General features: G+C 36.9%; 1 protein-coding gene across 1 annotated transcript in view; it reads right to left on the reverse strand.

Annotated features, from left to right (window-relative positions):
- The window catches only part of NBEAL1 (neurobeachin like 1), an 80,060-nt gene that overhangs the window by 46,818 nt on the left and 9,730 nt on the right, over positions 1-23,512 (reverse strand). Inside the window, exons 3-11 of the mRNA XM_066553340.1 lie at positions 17,408-17,499; positions 12,090-12,251; positions 10,711-10,792; positions 10,407-10,534; positions 9,496-9,578; positions 7,290-7,375; positions 5,453-5,759; positions 4,157-4,263; positions 679-765 (exon numbers count right to left, since the gene is read on the reverse strand). Coding sequence (XP_066409437.1) covers positions 679-765; positions 4,157-4,263; positions 5,453-5,759; positions 7,290-7,375; positions 9,496-9,578; positions 10,407-10,534; positions 10,711-10,792; positions 12,090-12,251; positions 17,408-17,499 — 1,134 coding nt within the window. The remainder of the gene's footprint in view (positions 1-678; positions 766-4,156; positions 4,264-5,452; positions 5,760-7,289; positions 7,376-9,495; positions 9,579-10,406; positions 10,535-10,710; positions 10,793-12,089; positions 12,252-17,407; positions 17,500-23,512) is intronic.

Genomic DNA, 23,512 nt, shown 5'->3' on the forward strand with positions numbered 1-23,512 from the left:
GTCCAAAAAAGCCAAAGCTATTAGTTAAAAATCACAATTTGTAAATAACCATCCCTTGTATTCAGCTTTTTTTTTTTTTACATTTTTAATCAGAACAAATAATTCTACTATAAAATTTATACAAAAGCTGGCATTTGTAACTTTCCACAATATTTGGGAAAAGCGAAGCAACAGGCTATTCCTACCTCCCTGATTCAGCCTGTCCATTGTTTTGTGAACATCTGTTCTTGATGACAAGCTAAGAACCAGGACACCAAACACAAAACCATTGAGATTCACAAACAAGGCCCCAGAATCCAAAACACCACAGTGCTGAGACAAAGAGCAAAAAAGAGGAAAAGGAGGGGAAAAAGAATCAAAAAGAATCACCACCAGTTTGAGAAAATTAATTTGGCTCTCATTCATGTGCTTCACCTTTTCCTTAAAAAAAGCATAACTGATGCTCATTCTATTGCCAATATCTGCAGTTTGAAGCAGATGAATAAAACATAGGCTGAACTCAATCTGTTATTCAGAAAAATCATTTTCCAGAGACAGGAAATGCTGATCTCTGCAGCATCAAAAGTTTATCTTGCTGCAGAAGGCTTAAGGAGGATGATTAAGGTGAAGCACAGGAATCAATTTTCCTGTGATTGTGTCTTGACTTCAACTGAAGCAAAATACAATTTAGGTAGGTACCTGGTCCTCATTCATTTCTGTCAGTAATTTGTTGGTAAGGTCTTTCTCACTCTTGTCTGCCACTTTATTGTTAGCATTTAAAAACAGCTGTTAGAAACAGAGACAAGAATAATGGAAATAATTGCATTAAACAGTTACCTGCAGCCAAATCTGTGGAGGCTGCCTTAGATTGGTATTTCACATACAAAAACAAAAATGGGGGGAAAAAATACTGATGATTACACTGTATTTTTGCAAAAAAAATTACTTTTTTTTTAAAAACAAAAAAGAAAATATGTAATCACTGAGACAAAGAGAGAGATTTATTTGGAATTTGTACTCATCTCTGGCTTAGCAACTGTGATTTCATTCAATATGCAACATGACAGAGTTCTAAGAAATTTACTTGTAAGAAATAAAGACAAGAGTGGGGCATTAACAAGGAAATGGATACAAATGTTTCATCATTTTCCACTTATATTTCAGCCTAGGTGAAAGCTGAAGATACCTAGACAGAATATGTTCATCTTCAAACAGCATAGTAGCAGAATTTCTGGGGCACACAGTCTTTGGGACAGGAAGAAGGGCAAAATATCTCTGCCATCATCCTGAGGATCAGACAGGTTGCAAATAGCTTTAAATCAAACAGACACCCATACTGCATGAACAGCTAAGGAACCGCTCTGTGTTCAGTAGCTAAATTCCCAGTCAGTACCTGAATTTGACAGTTTCCAACTCACCCAAATTCATAATCAATTGCAGTCAATTTGTGTGCCAAATTTAGATGTAATGTAATCAGAACTAAGATTTACCTCCTTCTGTTTTAAGATTTTATTGAGGCATTAAAAAAAAAAAAATCTGATCAAAATGTTTTAAAAGTTCCTTTAAAAAAATATAAATCCTCTCCTTCAGTGGGTAAAACCTTTCCTCCAGTGGGTAAAACCTAAGCATTTCTTTTCCCACACAGACACACACATATTTTGGTCCATTATCTGCTAGCTTAGTCTCCCTGAAGAAGAACAACCTAAGAAATCAACTTCCATAAATTTGGCTAAAACAAAGGACAACACTGAAGATATTACTTTGACTTACATAGGTGTGAAAGCACATTGTTAGAAACACTTTGAAAGGTACATCACAGTCAAGAGCACTCAACAATGCAGAGTAACTATAATATGTCTCAGAGGACTAGAACATTAACAAGAATAAGAACATTAAACAAAAGCAAATGGAGACAATGAAAAAATAAAAATGTCATCAAACTTTTGGTATGAGTTGCTTCATTTCTTATAAGGCATGTGAAAAGGAAAAATAGATTTCTTTTTACAAAGTCTATACGGTTTGAATTTTTCCATTTAAAAGCTGTTAAAAAACCACATTTTTTTTTCTTTTAATCAGACATACTGTTAAAGGTCATTGTGTTTTGCTCAAAGTCTGACCTCTGAGATAGTTAAACAGATGAGAAAAGATTCAGCACTGAAAAACCAGATTGTTAAATGACTCTCAGTACAGAATAAGCACCTCCTGATACCTCTAAATTACAGTCCCTCTTTTTGAATATCACTGGCAAAAAGCAACATTCAGATCATCAAAACTTAACCAAGCAGTTTTGAAAAGCTTTTGTGTAGATCTCTAACCTTAAAGCATAGCTAAGGAAAGACAGTTTGCCTATGAGCCTTAAAACCAGCAAACATTAAAGAAAAAAAAAAGGATTTACATCTTAGAAGATTGTAATACTGCAAATGACTAGGACGTATGAGTAGAAATACAGCCTTGAACACCCCAAGTTCTTTGGGATATCTAGAGCAGAAATATGGATTTGCTTTACCCCTCCTTTCCATAGAAATTACTTGCATTTCAAGTTTGCAGAAGATCCAATAGCTTCCTGAATTTCAGGTATGTGTATGGACTCTCATGCTCTCTGCAGAAATGCAGAACATGCTTTCCACACACAGTTTGCTTAGGAACCCAGCAGCAATTTTCACAAAATAAGGAATAAAATCTAGAACTAGGATCTCCACCCCCAGCTAATAAGGAGAAATGCTAATTCCAAAACTAACTCAATCTTTGCTATTTGGCTTTGAAAAAGAATGGAGACACAGTATATTTGGAAGTACAAATATACTGCGACACCTGCCCTGCCTCTATCTCTCCCACTTCTCATCTGCGGGGGTATTTTGCCTGTGAAAGGCTAAAAAAGCACTCTGTGTACCAAACTGGCAGCACTGATCTCAAAACAACACAGTGATATGTGAGTCTGTACCCCTGGAAAAAACCTTAAAAGAATATATCTTGTAACATACAGACAGGCAGAATGAAAATAAAAACAGCAAACAGATAAAATAGATCAGCTGAAAAAACAGATCAGCTGTTCCCGCTTTCTTAAATTCCACCACTTGTTTATGAGTGCAGGTACACAGCAAAGAGTTTCCATGAAGAGGTAAACATCACACTGCTGATGATTTTAGAAGAAACTAAAAAAGGAGTTTCTTATCAAGTACAAGGTTAGTACAAAAACAGGCAGATTCCCAAACGCAGGAGAAGAATGGAAAGGTCAAACAATGTATTTTCAGAAGGAGATAATAAGCTACAGACTATTTAAAACACTTCAAGTCAGTTGGCATTCTGCCTCTAATTATACTTACAATTAGGACATAATCCAAACACATTTATTTTTAATACATCATTGCACTGAAATACATTCTAATCCAAAATCTAAACGGATTAGAAACAAATTGCACAGTGTAGTTAGCATTAAATTATCTAACATCAGAAGAGCTCAAAACAGCTATGTCACTAACATATCACATATCATAATAACATATCACAAAAAGAAATAGTACAGAGAGTTACATCATATCTGTGTTCTTTCACACAGGGAAAAATAAAATCAGTGCAATCAGTGGAAGTTTGCAAATTATGACCATTCGCAGCTCAGATGAAAACCCTAGATCCTATGTAGAAAAGGAAAAATTGAGGAGCATTTTTAACAGTTAGAGCTCATATTTTATGTAAGCCACACACAGGATTCAAATATTCTGAAAGACTTAAAATGGGACACCAGAAAGATTTTTTTAAATGGAAAAACATTTCTCTGAAATTAGAATTCAGACCTTCATCTGGCAGCAGTTGTTAAGTGACTTCCTAATGATCCAGTGATAGAATATAAGAGAAACAAAACAAAATAAGGAAACCCCACAACAAAAAGCCAAATAAAAAGGCTGGTGGGATTGATTTTTTTAATCAGACATACTGTTAAGAGATTACTGTGCTTAGCTCAAAGTCTGACATCGGAGAGATTGTAATAGGTAGGAAAAGATTCAGCAGTAATTCAAAGATTGTAACAGATTTTAGAGACTGAGCAAGGTCGGCAAAGGTATTTTGCTCAGGACTCAAAGTATTCATTGCTTTAACCACAAGACAGATGAGACACCTCCACCTCATTAGTAATAATACAAGGCAGGGCTTATTAAAAATATGCTGATAAGGGAAAACTTACCTTGCAGTTCTGCAAGAGTCGAATGAGATGCTCAAAGCAGTTACTGTTAAGGAAAATTGCCTGCAGAACAGGCCTATCTGTGCAGTCTAACATGGCTGTGATGGTATCTATAAAATTAAAATAGAACTGGCATCAAAGACAAAACACATCCCAAATCCATCAAGCATTTTTTCCTGCACATTCCATAATACATATCAGGAAAAAATTATACAAATCATATTATCTGCACTTTTGATCAAGAATGATATGCATTTTAAGAACAAATCACTAGGCCTAAAGCTAAACATTTTGACACTGTAAAGACTACCACAGACTAATATTATGGAGAAATTTTACCAAATGAATATCTTTGATTGCTTTGGGGCTCTGTTTCAAGTAATTTCCAATAGTGAGAACATAAGCAGCATCACCTTTTCTTTACAGCACATGAACATTTCTTTCCTCAACAAGCAATTACTCCGCATTCTACAGCAGCCTTATAGTGTAAGCATTCTCCATGGCCACAGTACTATTCCTCAGTTTTCTTGGAAATATGGGAAAAGAAACACCTTTATTCCCCGTGCTGAACGTCAAAATGGAAAAAATTCAAAGCCCTGAATTCTAACCCAAAAATTTATACCCAACTCTTTCAGACTATTACTTCTGGCCAATGTTTACAGTAACGCCATTTGAAAATCAAACTATCACAAAACAACACCACATAGCTATTTTATTACAGAACAGTTTTATTCTGCAATTACTAAGGTACTGATAAGCTTCACTTCTTGCTAACAAAGTTTTTCTCTTTCAACAGACACTTTTGGCCTATGAACCTTGACACTGGTTAAATGGTAGCAATCTGATTTGGTTTCTTCTGGTTTTTTATTACTAAATTGTGGAAGAGGTTTCACAGCAACTTCTGTGAACCAGAAAGGAGTGTGATAAGAGGATCCATGTTTACCCATGAAAGAATTTTCTACCAAGGTCATTGACATAGAAACCAAGAAAGAGAGAAGGATAAATAAGAGAAACCTACAACTGCCTATTCCAATAAGCTCTCTGTTTGTCTTTCCTGACCTATGAGTAAAGTGTAAACTTATGAGCTTTGTAAGAATGTATAAATAGCATGCATGCTGTAATAAAACCGGGTTTGAAGCTTCCTGAAAGTGGAGCATTGCTTTGTTTTGTGACCCTCTCAACTACGACAGTAAATAATTAAAACAAGAAATATCTAAGAAGAAATGTTAGAAATTTTTCAATTGCTTAGGAAGTCAATATTTTTTGCTTCAGAATTATTGAAAGGAACTGTGTACTCACTCAGCATTTGGATCTGCAGTGCTATGAATCTGCTCTCCCACTGCCTGCATCGCCTTGGATTAGGTAAGGCTGAATGGTCTGAGTTAAGCAACTTGAAATAGTTCTCCAATATTGTACTTGTCTCCACCTGGCGCTGGTCAGAACTGCTGGTTAGGAGGATATGGACAACTTCTGTCAGGCACTTCAGAGTCAGCTCTGCTTTCCTGCTCACTTCCTCAGGGTTTCTGTCATCCCAGTTGTCACAGTCTGCTAAAACACGCATCAAGACTTCCATGGTGGCAGGGGATACTGCTTGAAGAGCATTCCTCTGAAACCCAGTAAGGCAAAAAAATGATTAAGAAAAATAAATTTAGAAGAATTTAAACCTCTTCAAGCCAGCTGTGTCTACTTGAGTTATCTGAACCATGCAATATGCATTGTTCCATCCACTAATGCTGTGTAGTTAAATAACTAAGAAACATTCTATTTGGATTATGCTGATGGCTACAGATGAAATGCATCCCATCTTGTTCACATAAATAGGCTCTCTTTTTCAAAGGGAATGCTTATATAGAAAAGGAAATACAATTTAAATATGTGTTATAACATTCTTTTAAATTAGCCCTGATAAACTGCTAATTTGAGGCAAACCTTCACCTGAGTTTTCATTTTAGATTATGAGATTCATGATACTTTAGAATGTGTGGTAAGAAGATACTCATCATCAAACGTTTGCCTGGGCACTGAATGCATTTTTCTCACCTTTCTTCCTGGGGGCCTGACTGTCTAGGCTCAGAGACAGGAGCCTGAGCTTGTGGCAGGCTTTGAGAAGCCCTGTCAGGGATTCCTTGCCCTGTGTAGGGAGCTGCATTCAAGTTTTGGCTCTCAACCCTTTATTGTTTGATCTACACTGCAGCCATGGCCATGCCTGGCTGTGTCATGTCTTGAACCTGACCCACTGACTTGACTGCAGCTTGACCTCAGCCCTGCCTCATGGCTATGGATGGGGCTGGCAGCCACCGGCCTCTTGACTGACTCTGGTTACCACCAGCAGAGCAAACCCTTACTCTGACGTGCTGACCAGACTTCCTGGCTTGACTTTAGGCTTTATCACCACAGCCTTGTGTGGTGGGCTGGGTTGGGCTGGTCCATCCTGGTTCCAGCCAGCACAGCTGCTCCCATCACTGGGTGCAGTGAGAGTGCACCCTTTGCTGGTCAGGGAAACTGCTGCTGGCCATCCTGCTCAGACTCCACTTGCCTTCCATGATGGAGCAGAGCCTGGCTTTGCAGCTCCCTGGAAACCTTTAAAAACACCCTCTTGGAGATCACCAGAAGTAGCAGCTGCTTGTGACCAGACTAAGTAGGACTTTACAGGAGTCAGGTGAGAAAGTGGATGTTGACTTTGCTGCTGATGAATACCCTCATTTCCTCATGTTCTTTCAAAGACTTTAAACAGCTTCCAAGCTGTAATGCCCCACGCCTCCTACTGAAAACAGCTTACTTTCAGCACTGGGAAGTAAGATAGATCAATTTCATGCACATGAACACAAAACATCCATCTGTGCAGGTGGAAATTCCTAATCTAGTTATGCACATTTTTTCTTAAAGATATTACAGTAAGTTCATATGAACACATAGTTGTTCTAAACAGCAAACTTCTATGGTTACTTGAAATTGGGACCTAGCTTTTAGCATTTAGGTATTATTGCCCAGAATGATCCCAAAGTTGCTAAGACAAAAATAATTAATCATGGATAATAAATTCTTCTCATTTACAAGTTATGGAGTATTTAAAAATCTTAAACAAAGAACAAGCATTTGGAGGTTTCAGCAGCTGAAAAGTTCAAAGTATCCTTACCTGACCACCAGACACAATAGCTCCAAAGAGATGCAGCAGGCAACATTTTAGGCTTTCCTTGAGATGTTCACTTTCTTGAAAGCATTCTGATTGAATAAAAAGAAGATTTTTCTCAAAAAAACCCCCACCAACAAATAATAAAAAATCCCTCCTCTATTCCCTGTTATCATACAAATTTAAAAAAAATCAACTGTATTATCTCCACTTTGTTTTATATAACTCAGACACAAACACACCAATTCCAGCATTATCAAAGCAACACAACATTACCACATTTATCAGGAATTCACAGGGCCACACCTTCAGCTTGCATAAACTTCCCATGCCAGCTGACAGAACTATAGACACACAACTTTTGCTCTCAATTTGTAATGTAAAAATGAGCCCATTTTGTCCATATTAACGAGAAAGAGAAGGACATTCTAACACACAACCAGTTATCAAGCATGGTAAAGTTCAGAGAAATTTTGGCATGAAAAGTCTGATGCCATATGCAGTGCAGGTAGCTCAAAAAAACAGTTCTTGAGCTTGCTGACTTTAAGGCAGATTGTCAGAGAATCCTGCGTGGATCTGTAACCTTTCTAGCAGTAATTTCTTTAATGACAACTATCTTGCATCTCTTCTCTTGCCATATCTGATAGAAATTAGTCCCAGACAGCCTCAGCGTCTCTTCTTAGCAATAGATATAACCTGGATATTGTTGTTATAGCAATAACTGTAGACCTAACACAGCAGCAAGAAACTACAAAGAATTATTTTTGGAAATGCCACTTATTGGCAAGTAAGATTTCTCATTATATACTGAATGTCTAAGCCTATTTTAAAAGAAGATGGCAGAGCTATTTTTCCAATCTCTTCTACAAACAGAACAAAGCTTACTTAGATGATGCCACTGTTAGTGAGCTAGTACCACCATTCCTTGACTTATAGCCTCTGGATCTTTGTAGAACTACAGGCAAATTGAAAAGAGCAGTACCTATCAGATTGTGAATAAATCATTAGGCTGGGTTTTTCCTAGTCACTAGACTAACCCCCCCCCCCTCAAATTAGTCCTGGCATGGCAGGATGCTTAAGGGACATGCTCAGCAATTTCTTACTCTGTCCTTTCTGCCAGTTGGCCAACAAGCAGATGAGTATCTGCTGGCTAATGAGCAGACTTTTAGCTCGGTCACATTATACTGTATTTAAGAGACAGGAGGAACCACAGGGCAATGCACTGAATGGAGAGGAGAGAACCTACAGATGATATTCCTCAGTAGCAGCCTTTAGAGTGGGTTTCCAGTGCTCTGGTATGTAGATAAAGGCATTTTACCGGCAGCAACAATTTGGTCTTTTTGGCAACTATCCTATTTTTTGTATGCAGCAATGGAATCTCAAGGAACAGGAGCTGTGACTCAAACCTAGAAAAATCAAATTCATAAATGCTACCACTCCATGAATAGAATCCCTCTTTTTTTTTTTTATTTTCAATTAAAACTAAGTTATTGGATGGCTGCAAAAAGGACTGATTTCACTCCGTCACCGCCCTTCCCTCCAGCTTGTTCCTGCAGCTTCAATTCTGTAGGCACTAGCACTTTGGTATGCTCAACTGGCAAACTACCTGGATATCCCACATTCTTGAGATTTAAGTACAGAATACGCACATGTAAGTTCTTCTCTTCCATACAAACAATCTGTAATCATAAGAACGCATAAATTCCAAAGTAGCCATCATGATATTTAATGACTTAACCAGAGAAAATTGCTTCCTAAACTCGAGGCCAAGGAGCATTTGCTAGTTGAATGGCACAGTTTCATTTTTTCTAGTTGTTAAAGCATATTAAAGAGACAGAAGTACATGAACACTCTCCTAAGATAATTTTTCCATGAGTTATCAGTGCAGTTACTACAGAGATCGCATGTGCAATCACTGTGTACCACAATAAAAAGAAAGTTCACAGAACCAACCCTATTAAACCATGTTAGGCACTGAAATGAAGTCTAGAAATAAAGAAAAAGGCTTTCAAAGATGAGCAGGAATGACAAAATAGTGATGCTCAAAGCCAAGAAGAAACACAGAAAATAAAGTAACCTGCTACATTCAGTCTCAGAAAGCAAGTAAATGACTTGAACATTATCAGGCATGCTTAGGAGAAAGTTACTTGGGCTCACTAAGTTCATTCCTCGACAGAAAACTATTTTTAACAGGTTGTTAAGTAATACTTACGGTAAAAAAAAGGGACAAACTCAACAGTGAGGGAAGCTGGTTTATACTTCTGTCTGCTCCTTTCAACTGTACTAAGGAAACGTCTGCAATTACATTAAAAACATACACCAAAGAAATTAGATATGATACCTTTGTTTATTACTTACTTATTAATTTATTACTTATAATGTGGATTTATAATACGACATAGTAGAAAATGTTGCCATAAATCAGGAGTTATCTTTTGCTTACAGGATGAAAAAGAATAGTGAAGTAGTATTTCATCCTGAAGACATGAATCACAGCTAATCCCATATTCAGTCTGCACTTAAAAATACTTAACATTTTACAAAATGGTTTAGTTAAAAAAATAAAATTTAAAAAAACCAGCAATCTCTTATTTAGTCCCTGCTTATTGCAACTAAGCCACCAGCTAGAATGCCACATTCCTTGACCAAGCCATTTTAAATGGGCCGAAAACATTATTATGAGTTCATTAGGCTGGTGAGAACACATAGTCAAATTAAAGGGCTGTAATTCTATTGCTACACTTATAAACTCATTTTCAAAGATGTAAGTTATCTACACTGTGAACTTCAATAAGTTCTTTTACCCTATTTCAAGCAGGTCTGCCCATCACATTCCTTTTGGCTTTGTTCCACTAATTTAGAAAAATGGTCAGTTTTTGGAAGGAGAACATAATGTAAGTACCTTCGTGGTGATCAGTTGCAACCAACCACCTCTTGATATATCCTCAAATTTAATTGTTTTAACTTTAGTATTAACAGTAAAAATATTATAATTTTTGAAAATTATTTAAATCTATCCAGTTTGAGAAAGCATAACACATTTCTGTGGTGTGATTATACTGATTGATGGTTAAAGCTCTCATAAACCAGAGTATTTACCATCCTGTGCTAATCCACACATACCCTGCAATTCGCTGCCTCCAGTTCCGATACGGATCATACAGGCTTTCACAGAAAGCCAATGCATGTCTCACAAATTCTTCTATGGGGGTCTGATCCTCCACTTCTTTTTCTTTTGTTTTGCTTTTTAACTGAGAAGAAAAAGAAAGCTATGGTCAGAAAATTTCCAGAAGTTGAAAATTAATCTTGATCTCCCCCAGAACAGTTCTGAGTCTATGAATTGTTCCCCACTATTACTGAAAGAGCAGATCACATAAAACGAAGCAGGAGATGGCAAAAATACAGACAGGAATTATTAACCATGTACCTGTTGAATGTACAATGTAGTCATGGTGATAACATGGTTAATGTATGAACACATCCCAATCTCTTCCACATTAGCCAAATTCCTGCAAAGACAACATAAAAACCACAGATTGTACACTGTGTATCATTTGAAGCTAGTTCAAACAATGTTTGCTTTAGCATTCTGTCTATATTCATACCAGCATTTCAAAAATAGTCTCCAAAAGACTGCACATACTTAAATGTTTATTTCTGTCACCATTACAGAGCTCACGAGTTTTCATCTAACAGGAAGAAAGATTCAAATCACTCTGCTACAGGCCAATTCCATCTGGAATTTGGGGTTTCAGAGGTTAAGCAAATTCCCAGGACACCCTAAATAGAAAGCTCAGAAATGGCATCTGATAACAAAGACAATAACTTCCCCTTTACTAGTGCACACACTTTCTAAAACTTTAGGAAACATATAACCTAGAAACTTTAAATTTCTCACTTTAAATTCCCTGGAGCAAAACAAACATCTAATAAATTATTTTAGAAAATAAAGCAACAACAACTAAGAATTTCTCAGTTCTGAAGTTACAAAGATCAAATACCAAAGCGATGATATAGAATAACTTTTCAGCAAGTAAAGGTGACACCAGTTTGTAATTCAGAAACACATTACCACCATCCACTCAGCTTATATTCAATACTCCAGGGTATTTAAACACTGCCAGCTCTTTGAATTGTTTCAGAGGTACGGTGAGACAAAGTATTCAAAAATGCTGCTTCAAATACTCCTCAGTAAAGGAGATTCTCTATTATATTTTATCTCCTTCCTCTCTCTAATAGCATTTTGCAACAGCAAACTGAAGAAATAGTGAGGAGTAGATCCCTAAAAACAGTTTATTCATTTGTGTCAACAGAATTACACTATCAGGCGGAAGTTTCAGAAGGAAATCAGCTGCATGAGTAGTGTAATAATAAGTTTCACAAGCTGTTTATGGAATTATAAGCATGTTAAGAATGTGCAACAGTTCGTCCTGTACAATTCTCTTGAGTTATTTCATAGCTAACAGTTGTTAGAGTGCACCTTTTCTTTTAAAAGTATTTCTTATACGAGGTACATCATATCTTGAATTCCCACAGATTTATCTTCTACAGCTACAAAGAATTTAGAGTTTAAACCCCTTCTATTTCCATTGCAAACATTATTGCTAAGATCATTGCATTGCTCCCCTCTCTCTCTTTTATTCCCTCTACCTTTATTCTGAAGATTGTGAGAAGTGTTATTTCTCTGTACCTACTGGAATGTATCAAATCACATACTATGTGTCATTAAAATCGATATTTATAGGCTGCATCAAGATTTCTTAACCAAAACAACAGCCTTGCTGAGGTACCAATTGGAACAAATACCTGCAAAGGATGATAAAGAATTTCACAAGTAAAAGTGACAGAGTCTGCTGCTGCTCTTCCAGGCCATCTGACATTTTCTGGACACACTGTAGCAACTGGAGCCTGAGGACCTGAAGAATGTTATCAGGAAGCAGCGAGATTCCCGGTGGAATGTCATCCACCCTAATAAAAAAAGCCAGACACAAAATTGTTAATCATACAAATGCCAAGCTGCCAATCGATTCCCATGCACTCATGTGGTGTTCCAGTGAAGTTCTGTGGGAAAGGTCACCCAGCTGACACATCACAAACACTTCCTAATGAGCCACACAGAAACGTCTGGTGGCAATACACCAGTCTGAGCTTTCTTTTCCCCAGCAATGAGCTACATTAAAAAAAAAAAAAAGTGTTAAAATTCATTAAGTGGCTTCCTAAATCCTCCTCCATGCAATGAGCTGCCTTAATTGCCACAAAGAAATTGCATGATCTTCACCAGATAAAAAGGTGGCCTGGGAAATCCCCAGGGACAGTCACAGTGGAATGAAACATGAGAACAAAACATATTTGGAAGAACATTTTCTACTTTCTAGATTAAAAGTGTCCAAATAAATGAGATGCCAATTACTGCATAGTTATTGAAGCCCAGTTGGTATTCATCTACAGTGAACCTCACGTTGTTCTAACAAATTTCAAAAAGCCATGCAAAATTATCTTTTGCCTATTGTTTTCTGCAAACTAAAACATTTTTAGAAACACGCCAGTGAGAACCAAGACATGAAGAAAAGAATGGGTTTATTTGTGGTTTAATTCTTTTTTCCAATGATCCAAAACCAAATAAGAAAATGACCCAGGAACAACCATAAGGAAACCCATTTCAATAACAGTATAGAAATCTACAGAACTGTAAGAACATTTTTTGGGATGAGAATTGTTTATCCACTGTTGCACATGCTAAAAACAGTTAGCCTTTGGCAGCAGCTATTTAGTCTGACACATCCTCTATGAACTCTATGAAGGAAAAGGAAGACACAGGCAAGAGCCTTAGAGCTTACAAAAGCCTCCAACATAGCCAAAGCCAGAGGAAAGCTACAACAAAAAAATTCAGCAAGCTCAAACCCTCACTAATATGACTGCTGTGCACATTTCACCTACGTGAGAAAAACCACAAAAAAGATGTGTAGAAATGCAGTGACTGACCCTATACAATATGACTCTATTATTTAAGGAAAATGGGGAACAACCATTGTTTAGCTTCTAATGTTGAAAAGGAAGCCTTTATAGGAGGGAAAATCAGAGGCCCGGTTTAGTAAAACACCTAGACAGGTGTAAGTGACAGGAAGCTCCCATATCCTAGAAAACAAATGCTACCTACACTTATACAGATCACTACCTACTTCATTCCTTTGCCCCCTCACACAGCTGTGCAATTTGCTTTTCAGATTGTGGAATTCAGAATCTCAAGGGATTCAGAGCACAATTGTAACTCAATTGTAACACAAATTTTATAGCCAAGGCTCTAAACTGAAAGCAACACAAACCACAAAACTGAGAGCAACTGCTTTTTTTCCAACACAAATGCCAAGAAATAAATTTAAATTCTGTGATAGCAACTTCACCCCTCAAGATGCTGGCAGATTCACTCTGGAATTAAAAGCATGGTTTCTCATGATCTGATAATTCAGATTCTGTATTTCAGATTCTGATAATTCCCTCTTAGTATTAGGAAAACTGTAATTTTTGACAGCTGAAATCATATTTCCAGAAGTTAATTCCCTAAAATGGCCAACAAGTCTTTTTCAGTAAGATCATGAAATGCTTTACAAGAGAGCAAATAGCATACCCTTCATGCCTCACATCCCAAAGAATGTTTTCTTTGCAGTAGCTGCCTGTGTTGCACAACCCATGACAATTTGGGAGAGATGTGTGAGACCAGCATGAGAAATCCTAACTGGCATTACACAAAATTAATACACTGTAGAGTATATAAATAAATGTAAATATTTATAACCAATCAAGCTTGTTTTCACCCCAGACCAAATTACTACTATACCACCAAAAAACCTTAGATTTAAACAAGGATTTAAATTTGTTGACATGTAGTACCAATTTTTCCCGACCAGAGTCATTGTTTAAAGTAAGTACTCCAAAAGGAAGGAAAAAAATGAATATAAAATACATACTCTATCTGACATTGTTACTTGACTGCTGGTACTCTACCTCAAAAATATAAGAAAGAACTTGACGCATTTGGGATCCTTTTGTTTGTAATTTCCTTCATGATGTTAGCATGGTTATGCAGCCATATGACCTCTGTCAGGGGTCTGGAAGGGAACTGAACCACCTCCACTTCGGAGGCATCAATTCCAGCTCAAACACACACTGGGAACTCTCCTCCGCCAGTGGTAAAAACTGCTGTGGCAAACCAGGCTTTACTTTTCAACAATCACCATGCAATCACACAAACCATGTAATCAGCATTCTTACCATGATTTCTGCATCATTTTTATGTGGGTTTGAAATCAGCAAGTAATAAAATACGGTTTCTATGGTACTTTGCATGAGCTTCCTTTAAATTCCTTTGCTCAAGATCATGCAAACCAAAAGCAGAAAAGTATGACAAACACTCTGGAGGCCTTTGTTATTTTTAAAAGTATTGAATCAAATGACAATTCCTCTCCAATGAGGAGAAAAAATCCTCACACCAGCTGGTAGAGATTTTATCCTTTTTATGGTAAATACATATGACATGGATACACATTTTGAGGGAAATAACAGACAGGTGTGTTGGTCTTTTGTGCTCAATGATCAAACCATTAGCATAGCTATATTCACCTTTTCAGCAAAATCAATTATAACATCATCAATGAGCCATTTCATACAGAGTAGAGGCACAAAGATGGGGTAGAACTGAAGCTGTATAAGCTGCATAACTGTATAAGCTCTACTTATACAGTCAAATCATAGTGAGTACACTCACACATTATATTTAGAGGTTTCCTAATTCTGTACTGCTTAGCATCTTTCACATTTCCAAAGCAGACTTCAGGAAATTAGATATTCTAATTTATAGGGGGAAAAAAAACCCTTATGAGTTAAATCAGCAAGTGACACTGCCAATTAAGAGTCCTTCTTTCAGGAAGGAAAAAAACCCAAATCCAAACTTGTAATAGAATCTTTAAATTCCTTAACTGGTATTTTCTTGGATGCTAAAAACCCCCACATATGTTTTAGATTGACACAAAATGTCATGCCTGTAATCCAAAAGTTAGTTGTGTCCAGCAATCTGTACAAGCCTTCTCCCTAAACAGTTTCTCATTATTTCCTGGCATTAGCCCTTCACTACACAAGGTCTTGCAGGCATACAGCTGTAAAACCACCAAGATTCATAGATGGAAGAAAAGAATATTGGTGCAGTTATTGGTGCAGTCTCATTTTAGCTAGTATCAGGCTTTTTTAAGACCAACAGACAGAACTAGTTGTCTAATAAGGAATCCAGTTAAACAAAAAAAAAAAACATAAAGTGAGTCCACAGGGGCCTGTGGTCCCTGGACTCACTGGAAATCAGCATTTGACAGTTCCACACTGACCTACTTTTTTTTTTCATGGGCCCAGTAATACTGTTTTCACAATGTAAAGGCCTGCAATACAAATTGACACAGCCCAAAAAGATGCCACTTTCACATGCCTGATTATATCACAAATGCACGTATAGGCAGAAACTGCAATTCTTCATTAACTCTAGTATCTGAGCACCATGGGTTTGCTTATTGCAGACATAAAAGCACAGGAAGGATCTGCCTTCATCCCTATGTTGTTTTGATGCTTTTTCTTTGCATCTGTTACACAAATAAGCCTAAATCCACATGGTTCTATTCCTCCAGACTAAGTCACTAATCCTGTCATTAAGCTCAGAAAAACACATTATTTTTACACTCACTAAAGTCACCATTTATAACAATGAAGATGCTACTACTGTTCTGCATAATTAAGCTTTATGTTGCTGAAAAAAAACCCAACATGAAAACCATGAACACATACACTAAAAACCACTTAAACTGAGAGTACAAATAAATTAAAAAACTTAAAATCAAAGTACCAAGAGATTTTTATCCTCCAGTGTTCATATTTCAATACTAAACAGTATGTTAAAGATAACCTGTGTCAAAGGACAAACTTTTCTCCTTAACTAAACATAGTAAGATGCATTTTTGACACTAGAAAGAAATAAATTTTTAGAAAAAGCACAGAATTAACTTGAAGGTCTTGCTTACTGGTAATTGCACTATATATTTTGCTCTCATAGAGGCATTATGAGGAAAATTTTAATACAAAGAGCTGGGAAGTCCAGCTTTTATCTGCTGAGATGCAGTTGCAGCATTCTTCCTTTCTTTGTAACAGTTGAGGCTATCACTTGCACTTCAAACAGCATCTGACCCAAAGCCCATTAAAGAATTTCCATTGATTTCAACAGGGCTTGGAATGCAGCCACATGCAAGGAGCACCATTCTGTGCTTTCAAAGAGCATTGGTGGTATAAGCTGTAATACTGACACCAGCTCTCATGAAGTCTGAATCCTTTACATTTGGTTTTTCTTAAAATCCCTAGTTCATCCAAGCACCTCAAAAGCAACAGAAAACATCCAATGCCTAAGTTTTTACTCCTCATTTTCAAAGTCAGACATGAAAACACAATCATGATAACACAGCATACAAATTTAAAATACTAAATATGAAACTCTGAAATTAGGCTCCAATAGACTCATGATTTTAAGTGGGAGCTTTTGGTCAGCAACATGAGGGATGTCAGCAATACTCTTACCCTGAAGTCTTCATGGATGCAAGGAAATCACTCTAAAGTCTATAACTGGTGCATGTTTTAATTTTTACATGTTTTCAGCTAAGATAGCCAAATCTTTCATTGAGAATTTCATTCATCCTTAATCTTAAAGCAAACCCTGAAATAAAATTACAAATTCTTTATCTATATCTTGCTTCTCTTCTGTCACTGCTGATGCAGATAGTAAACACTACTTCATATGCAACATTAAATGAATACTTATTCAAAAGAATTATACCGAATACAAGGAATAACAATTATATTTCTATGAAGAAGAACAAGAAGTACTCATGGCCAATTTCCTAATACAATGTAAATACCAGTATTTGCCTAATTTCATCATTCCCAACCCAACTCGACCTTCAAATGAATGGGAGTGCCACTTGACAACTAAAAAACTTACTTTTGTTTAAAGGCAGCACTGCCATTGAAGAGGACTGGGCTCTCAGCCAGGTCTGTTTCAGGTATCAGGGAAAGATAAACAGGTCTGTAATTCTACATACCTCGTTGGCAGCTTCTCAAAGTCCACATCCAGAAACTGTTCATAGCTAGACACAAAACTATCCAACCAGAGCTTCAGGTAATCTGGGTCTTTCTGTAAAAAGAAAGAGAACATTAGGCAATATTGCACTCAAGGTCATCTATCAACAACTCTGTAATGCTGCCACAAATAAAAAGTTTCTATTTAATGCATTTCAACTGGGTGAAATGAGAGAATACACATTTTTTAGAACCAAAAGAAAAAACGACCACCTGTGTACTTGGAAATGTTCAGCCACGTTGTGCTGATGGGACATTTCTGCTCTATTCAATAGTTTATGCATCTCCTCTTCTTGGCACCAGTGTCAACCAAAGCATTTTAGCTTTTCCCCTCATAAACAATCTTAACTTATTCTCTAGAGTCATCCATACCAGCTTTACAAACTTACTAGAATGTGTTCTAGTCTTGACACCATAGATACTAGTACACAACACTCCTTATGGCTCATAAAACTAAGTAAGAGCCCTAACAGCAATCCTAATCACAAAATAATTTCCTTTTTGCTTCACTCATAGGTCAATATGGCAGATAATAGCAGATTAGAGACAGATGGTGTTCAGAAAAAACAATGTAGAAACTATGACTTGCATATTAGATAGCTATTAACAGATTAAAATTATATTTAAGCTTCCTATTTGTTCCCAGTAGAGCACAAAGACTGTGTTTGTGACCAGCAGTCCCTCAGGGCTAGACACTGCCCCAGGAACTAGGACAGATCCTAGACCACTGCAAACACACAGGGAAATGCTGTCAAAATATGCATTTGAGGTAGTCTTACTTTAGAAGTCAAGCTGCTTAATTTTCAAAAACAAGCTGCCAGCCCATAGCTAACATATTCCTTTGCCAGGACTGTGCAGTCTTGTTCATTAACACACATGCACATAGTCCCATTCTACACTACAAATAATTTTCAAAACAGTTTTAAAATTTTTGCCTGAAGTATTTGAGATTACAAATGATTTCTGAATCCACTCCATAATTTATAACATTTTGCAGAAGTTGAAAACATTTTTCTTTATCTTTTTTCCTCTTCTGTATCTCCTCCCTTTTGTTTGTTGCCTTTATACTACCACAGATGTTCCCAAATAAGATAATGTTTCCCTGTAGAGTTAAGACTGAAGAGCAAACAGTGAATATCTCTAACACACACACACTCTTCTGCAGCAATGTCAATGTAAAAGAAAGTCACCAAGAAAGACTGACAGAGAGTCCTGTCAGTGTAAAATAGCTACCTAAGAAAGAGCCCTCCACGAGGGAAAGAAATCAAACAAAACAAAGTTTTAAAAAAACACACAAACAAAACAAAAAAACAACCTCAGAATAAAATAAACACATAAATCCAGAACCTCAAGTGGTGCAAAGCTCTTCCCAGAGCATCTTTCCACAGCATGTACAGGAGTTACAAAGCATGGGAACCCCCTTCTCATTCTAAACCTTTACCCTTCTCTGTGTCCCCAAAAGCCATCCTCAACTCAAGCAAGAAGTGTCACAAACATCCAGACACAATTTACTTCACTATGACTATTAATTATATATAAAATGTGTTCAGGTACTGTGACAACAGGTGCCAAATAAAACCTTCAGCTAGATACATATCTCATCTGATTATTCAGTTCTGCTGACTTTATGGCATTTTCTTATTCATTTTTCCTTGTTGTTTTATTTTCCCTTCCTCTGTTTAATTCCTAATCTCTCCCTCCTTCATAATCTTTCTTCTCCTCATCTCTGCTTTTATTCACTTTTCAATTATTTAAGTAATCACTTCCTTTCTTTTTCTGTTAAAAATTTGTCAAAACAGCACTATGTTCTGAAAGTGTAATGTAGCCTTGTTCTCATGTTTAATATGCACTCACCTACCAAATGGTTAACTAATCTTAAACACACCTACCAATTGTTCTCAACGTGGAATTGCAAAACACAGAATGAAGGAAGCAGTTGAGATAAAGAATAATTTCAAGGTTTCCAAGATACTGCTTTAAGCTACAGAGTTTGTTCGATTATCACAAGTAGGTGAGCATAGAATACACATTTCTCAGGTTCAGACATCAAACATATTGAAAATCAACCCAAAAGTTAGACAAGAAATAAGACTTGCCTAAAAGAATGATTTAGAAGTAGTAGAAGACACTGTCTTCAGACAGCCCAGCTTTTCAAAAATGTTCACATGTTCAAAGCTTTAACTTTCTTGCATTTCACAATAAGTAATTTTAGCTGAAAGCAAACTATTTCACAGGATCATATAGACAAGAGAAACCAGGATACCATTTTAGTAATTACAACAGAGCTCAGGCTACAAAGGACAAAGCAACTACAGGAAGTAATGAACAGAAATGTTGCCATATCCATGTGTCCATGACTCTGATGAAAATGGCCATATACACGTGCAAAAACTGAACTTAAAAGAGACTTTTTCCCTGTTGAACAAACTGCTTCTTCGTTGACATGAGAAGCTTCTCCTTGAAATCCAACAAGAAATACTAGATTCATGTTCCCAAATAAAAATTTTTTGTTGACACAACTCAGGCTCATTCCTAATTGCTAACAGTAAACTTGTGTAAAAAACCTGTTTTCTTGGTTACCATGAAAGAAGATGTGCAAATAACAACACTATCTGACTTAAAATTGCTTTAACAAAAGTCAAGGATGAGAAAAGGGGAAGGGTAGGGCAAAAGACAAAGTTATATTAAATGCCTGCTTGCTCCTTTTTAATGATACAGCCTAAATGAGTTTCAAGCTTCTTTATCTTTGAACTCCAATGCCTTTGCAAAGCTATCAGTACAGACTGGGAATAAGAGAACACTGGCAGACAAAATTTGCAAGAAATAGCACTTAGACAGATGGCAAGAGTAAACCACATGTTATGAAACAGCCAGAAGTTTTTGCCTACCTGTAGAACACAGCCTGCTCAATTTGCTCTGCCACTAGAACTCCTCCAGCTCCTGGTAAAAACCAAGAACTGCTGTACTGTTTGATTATTCCTGCAGCACACAATTCAACCCAACTCCCTTCATCTCAATCCCCTGCCAGTCAATTAATAATGTAATATTCCAAGTTACTAAAATAATCAGATTTTATATCAAAATACCAGGTAGCACTACTGGTATGTGCCAGCAGAAAACAGTTTATGCAACAGTTGACTCAGAGTCAAATCTAGATATTTCCATCACTAACTCCAAACCACCTGGACAAATTTTTTTTAAAAAAATCATGAAGGCAAAAAAGTAAACAAGATCACTTAGCAACATGAGAAACACCAAGAAATAGATCTCCATTATACACCAGCTAACAGAGGCATGCCTCCTTTCCAGAAATGAACAAAAATGAAGACTTGTGAAGCAAAAGTTCATTCCAGGAAAAAGTGACAAAATATTTAGCAAATGGGCTACAATTAAAATATTTCATGTAAGTTATGTCAATAATGTTAGAAACAGAAGCTATAAACAGCTTTTTAACTTCAAATCTGGCCCAGGTTTTCATTTTTCTTTATTAGGCACCAGTCTCCTGTTGAAAGCTCCAAGAAAACCTAGATTTTACTGAAGTAGTTTTAGGAAAGGAAACTGAAAATGGTAAATGTTACCCTTGGCAAAGTATATATAAATGTCCTAAAACACAGCTAAATACATACAACCTTTCTGAAGATCTGCCTATGTGAATCAGATGCACCTTACATTCTTCCAAACCAAAGGTATCATAGTTTAGGACAGTCTTTTTACAGTGGTTTAATATTCCAAGTTCATAATAAAACCAGGCTGCAATAACAGGTATCAGCTGTTTTGTTTACACTGTGATTTTATGTATAATGCAATTATCCTACCCAGCATCTTTACCTTGAACTGAACTTTTTCTTGAGGTCAGCTGGTCCCACTTAATCTGGAGTTTAAATTTGATGGAATGAAAAGTGAAAAAGAATGTATTTCTGTTAAGTCCTCCCCCCCCACTTACCTTTTCAACAATCCTCTATTGTCCCACAACAGAAGTGGTAAACCATATTAAGAGCAGAACACAAATTAATCTTAATTTAACATTAATACATTTGTGTTCTCCAGTGCCAGATTAACTTTCCAAGCCAGTACATGTTGCAATATGACAAATATCTGTGTTACTAGGTGTCAGAAGAGAGCATCCCATGGGATCCATGATGCTACTGAGGGCAACAAATCAATGAACTGCAACCTCAGCTCCACCTGATTCACTGTAAATTGTGAGCTACTACATCACATCTGTGGTCCTCCTAAGGAAGCAGCAAAAACTATGGAATGTATTTCCCCTCTTTGAAAATTACTCTTTTGTTATCATTCTGCAGACAGGCAGCTGGAGGCTGTATGTCAGAAAACAGCTCCAAATTGTTTTCTGTGGTGCTGGTTGAAGATGCACTTGGAGAGCACAGTTTACAAAGCACTGTATGCTTTGGTAATACACCACAAGGCTAAACTGTGATAAACCAATGTGAGGATTGGTATTCTTTTCCAGCCCCACCACACACACTCTGCACACACGTCCTCTTAGATCAGCAAGAAATCAAGAAGGATATTTTTGATTGGTGCAGAAGCAGTAAAAGCAGGAAGAAGCTTCTAAGAGGTAATAAAATGCCTTTCACCAGTTACAACTTTTCAATTACTACAAGATAAAAAATGCTGTTTTCTGAAGCCTTAAAGCCTTCTAAGTTACAAGCCTAAGCTTTTAATTTATTTACCTGAAACCTGCCTGGCTTTTCTGCAGGCCAAATTTATGTAATTTATTTGACTAACAATTCACATATAGAAACTGCATGCCTTAAAACTTCTGGAAGATAATTTCCCCATGGCTTGAACTCCAAGAAGGTAAAATAGAACTTCAGACAGCATTTCTTTTCATAGTGATACATGGAAACAACTAGAGTTTTAACAAAGCTATCTTAAAGTTGTCATTGTAACAAAAGTCTATGAAAAAACCACTGAAAAACAAAATAAAGAGCCCAGGAATATAAAAATTTGTTAATAGCCACAAGTTTGCAGAAGCTAAGCTTATGCTTCTGAGCTCAGTCCATTGTAATGAAGGCCTTTGAAAGTGCTATAGCAGTCACTCACCTGCACTAATGAAAAACAAGTCCTTTGTGCCTATTAAATCAAATATAGCTCAGAGCAGCTGAAAGTGAAAGTACTTCCTTGTTCCTTCCCTTCCCTAAATACCTCTGGTTTTCATTAAAAAAATGAACAAATAACCCAACCCAGCACAATGACACACCACCCTTCAGGCCTCCATTTCCCCAAGATCCTCTCAGCACAATAAGAGTTGCTACAGCTCTTTACACTTAAAAAAAAAAAACCCAAAAAAACCACTGCCAGGCCTGAGCAGTGGAGTGTTTCTAACAGGTACTGAAAATAACCTCAAAAACCACTCCAAACCATAACACACTAAACCCATTTCCCATGAAACAGCCAGAGGAGCCAGAGGAGGGTTAGGTTGGTTGTTTTTTTTTTCTTTCTTTTCTAAAATAGTACAATGCCAGAAAGAAAAAACATTTGCTAAATAAATCAATTGTACTGGTCTCCAGTATGCACTGCAGTACTGTGACTAAATTCTGCCAACCAATTACCAAGATTCCCATGGAGTGTTAACACTTGCAATTTGGATGTATAAACTCTAGAAAGGCTATTCTTACACGGGGTGTTCTTCACCTTCAGCACTGAACCATGCTGAGGCAAAGCCCAGAGCCCAGTGGGGATCTACTCTGATGCCCTTCAGACAGGCAGGACCTTCTCTAAGGCAATGAAGGGAAAAGAAACTACACCAAAATCTACAGGAGCTGGGGACAGGCTCTTGTCTCTGATACACTGAATTGTCTGGAAATTACAAGAGCCTTTTCTAGTCTCTATGGAAACTCATTAAATGAATGACAAAAATGTTCTAATACACTCTTATTTTTCAATCTGTGCAAGAAGGTCACAATAAATGTTGGAACCACTGTAACGTTTTTTATATCCATTAAGAAGCCAGGTAGTACTAGTCTTACAGCTAGTTCTCAGTTAAATGAAAACATTTTACAGAAAACTAGCACTGAAGTCCTCCCAATTGAAAGTCTTCAGCC

The sequence above is a fragment of the Molothrus aeneus genome, chromosome 7 (genome assembly GCF_037042795.1).
Source record: "Molothrus aeneus isolate 106 chromosome 7, BPBGC_Maene_1.0, whole genome shotgun sequence".
Taxonomy (NCBI): Eukaryota; Metazoa; Chordata; class Aves; order Passeriformes; family Icteridae; genus Molothrus; species Molothrus aeneus.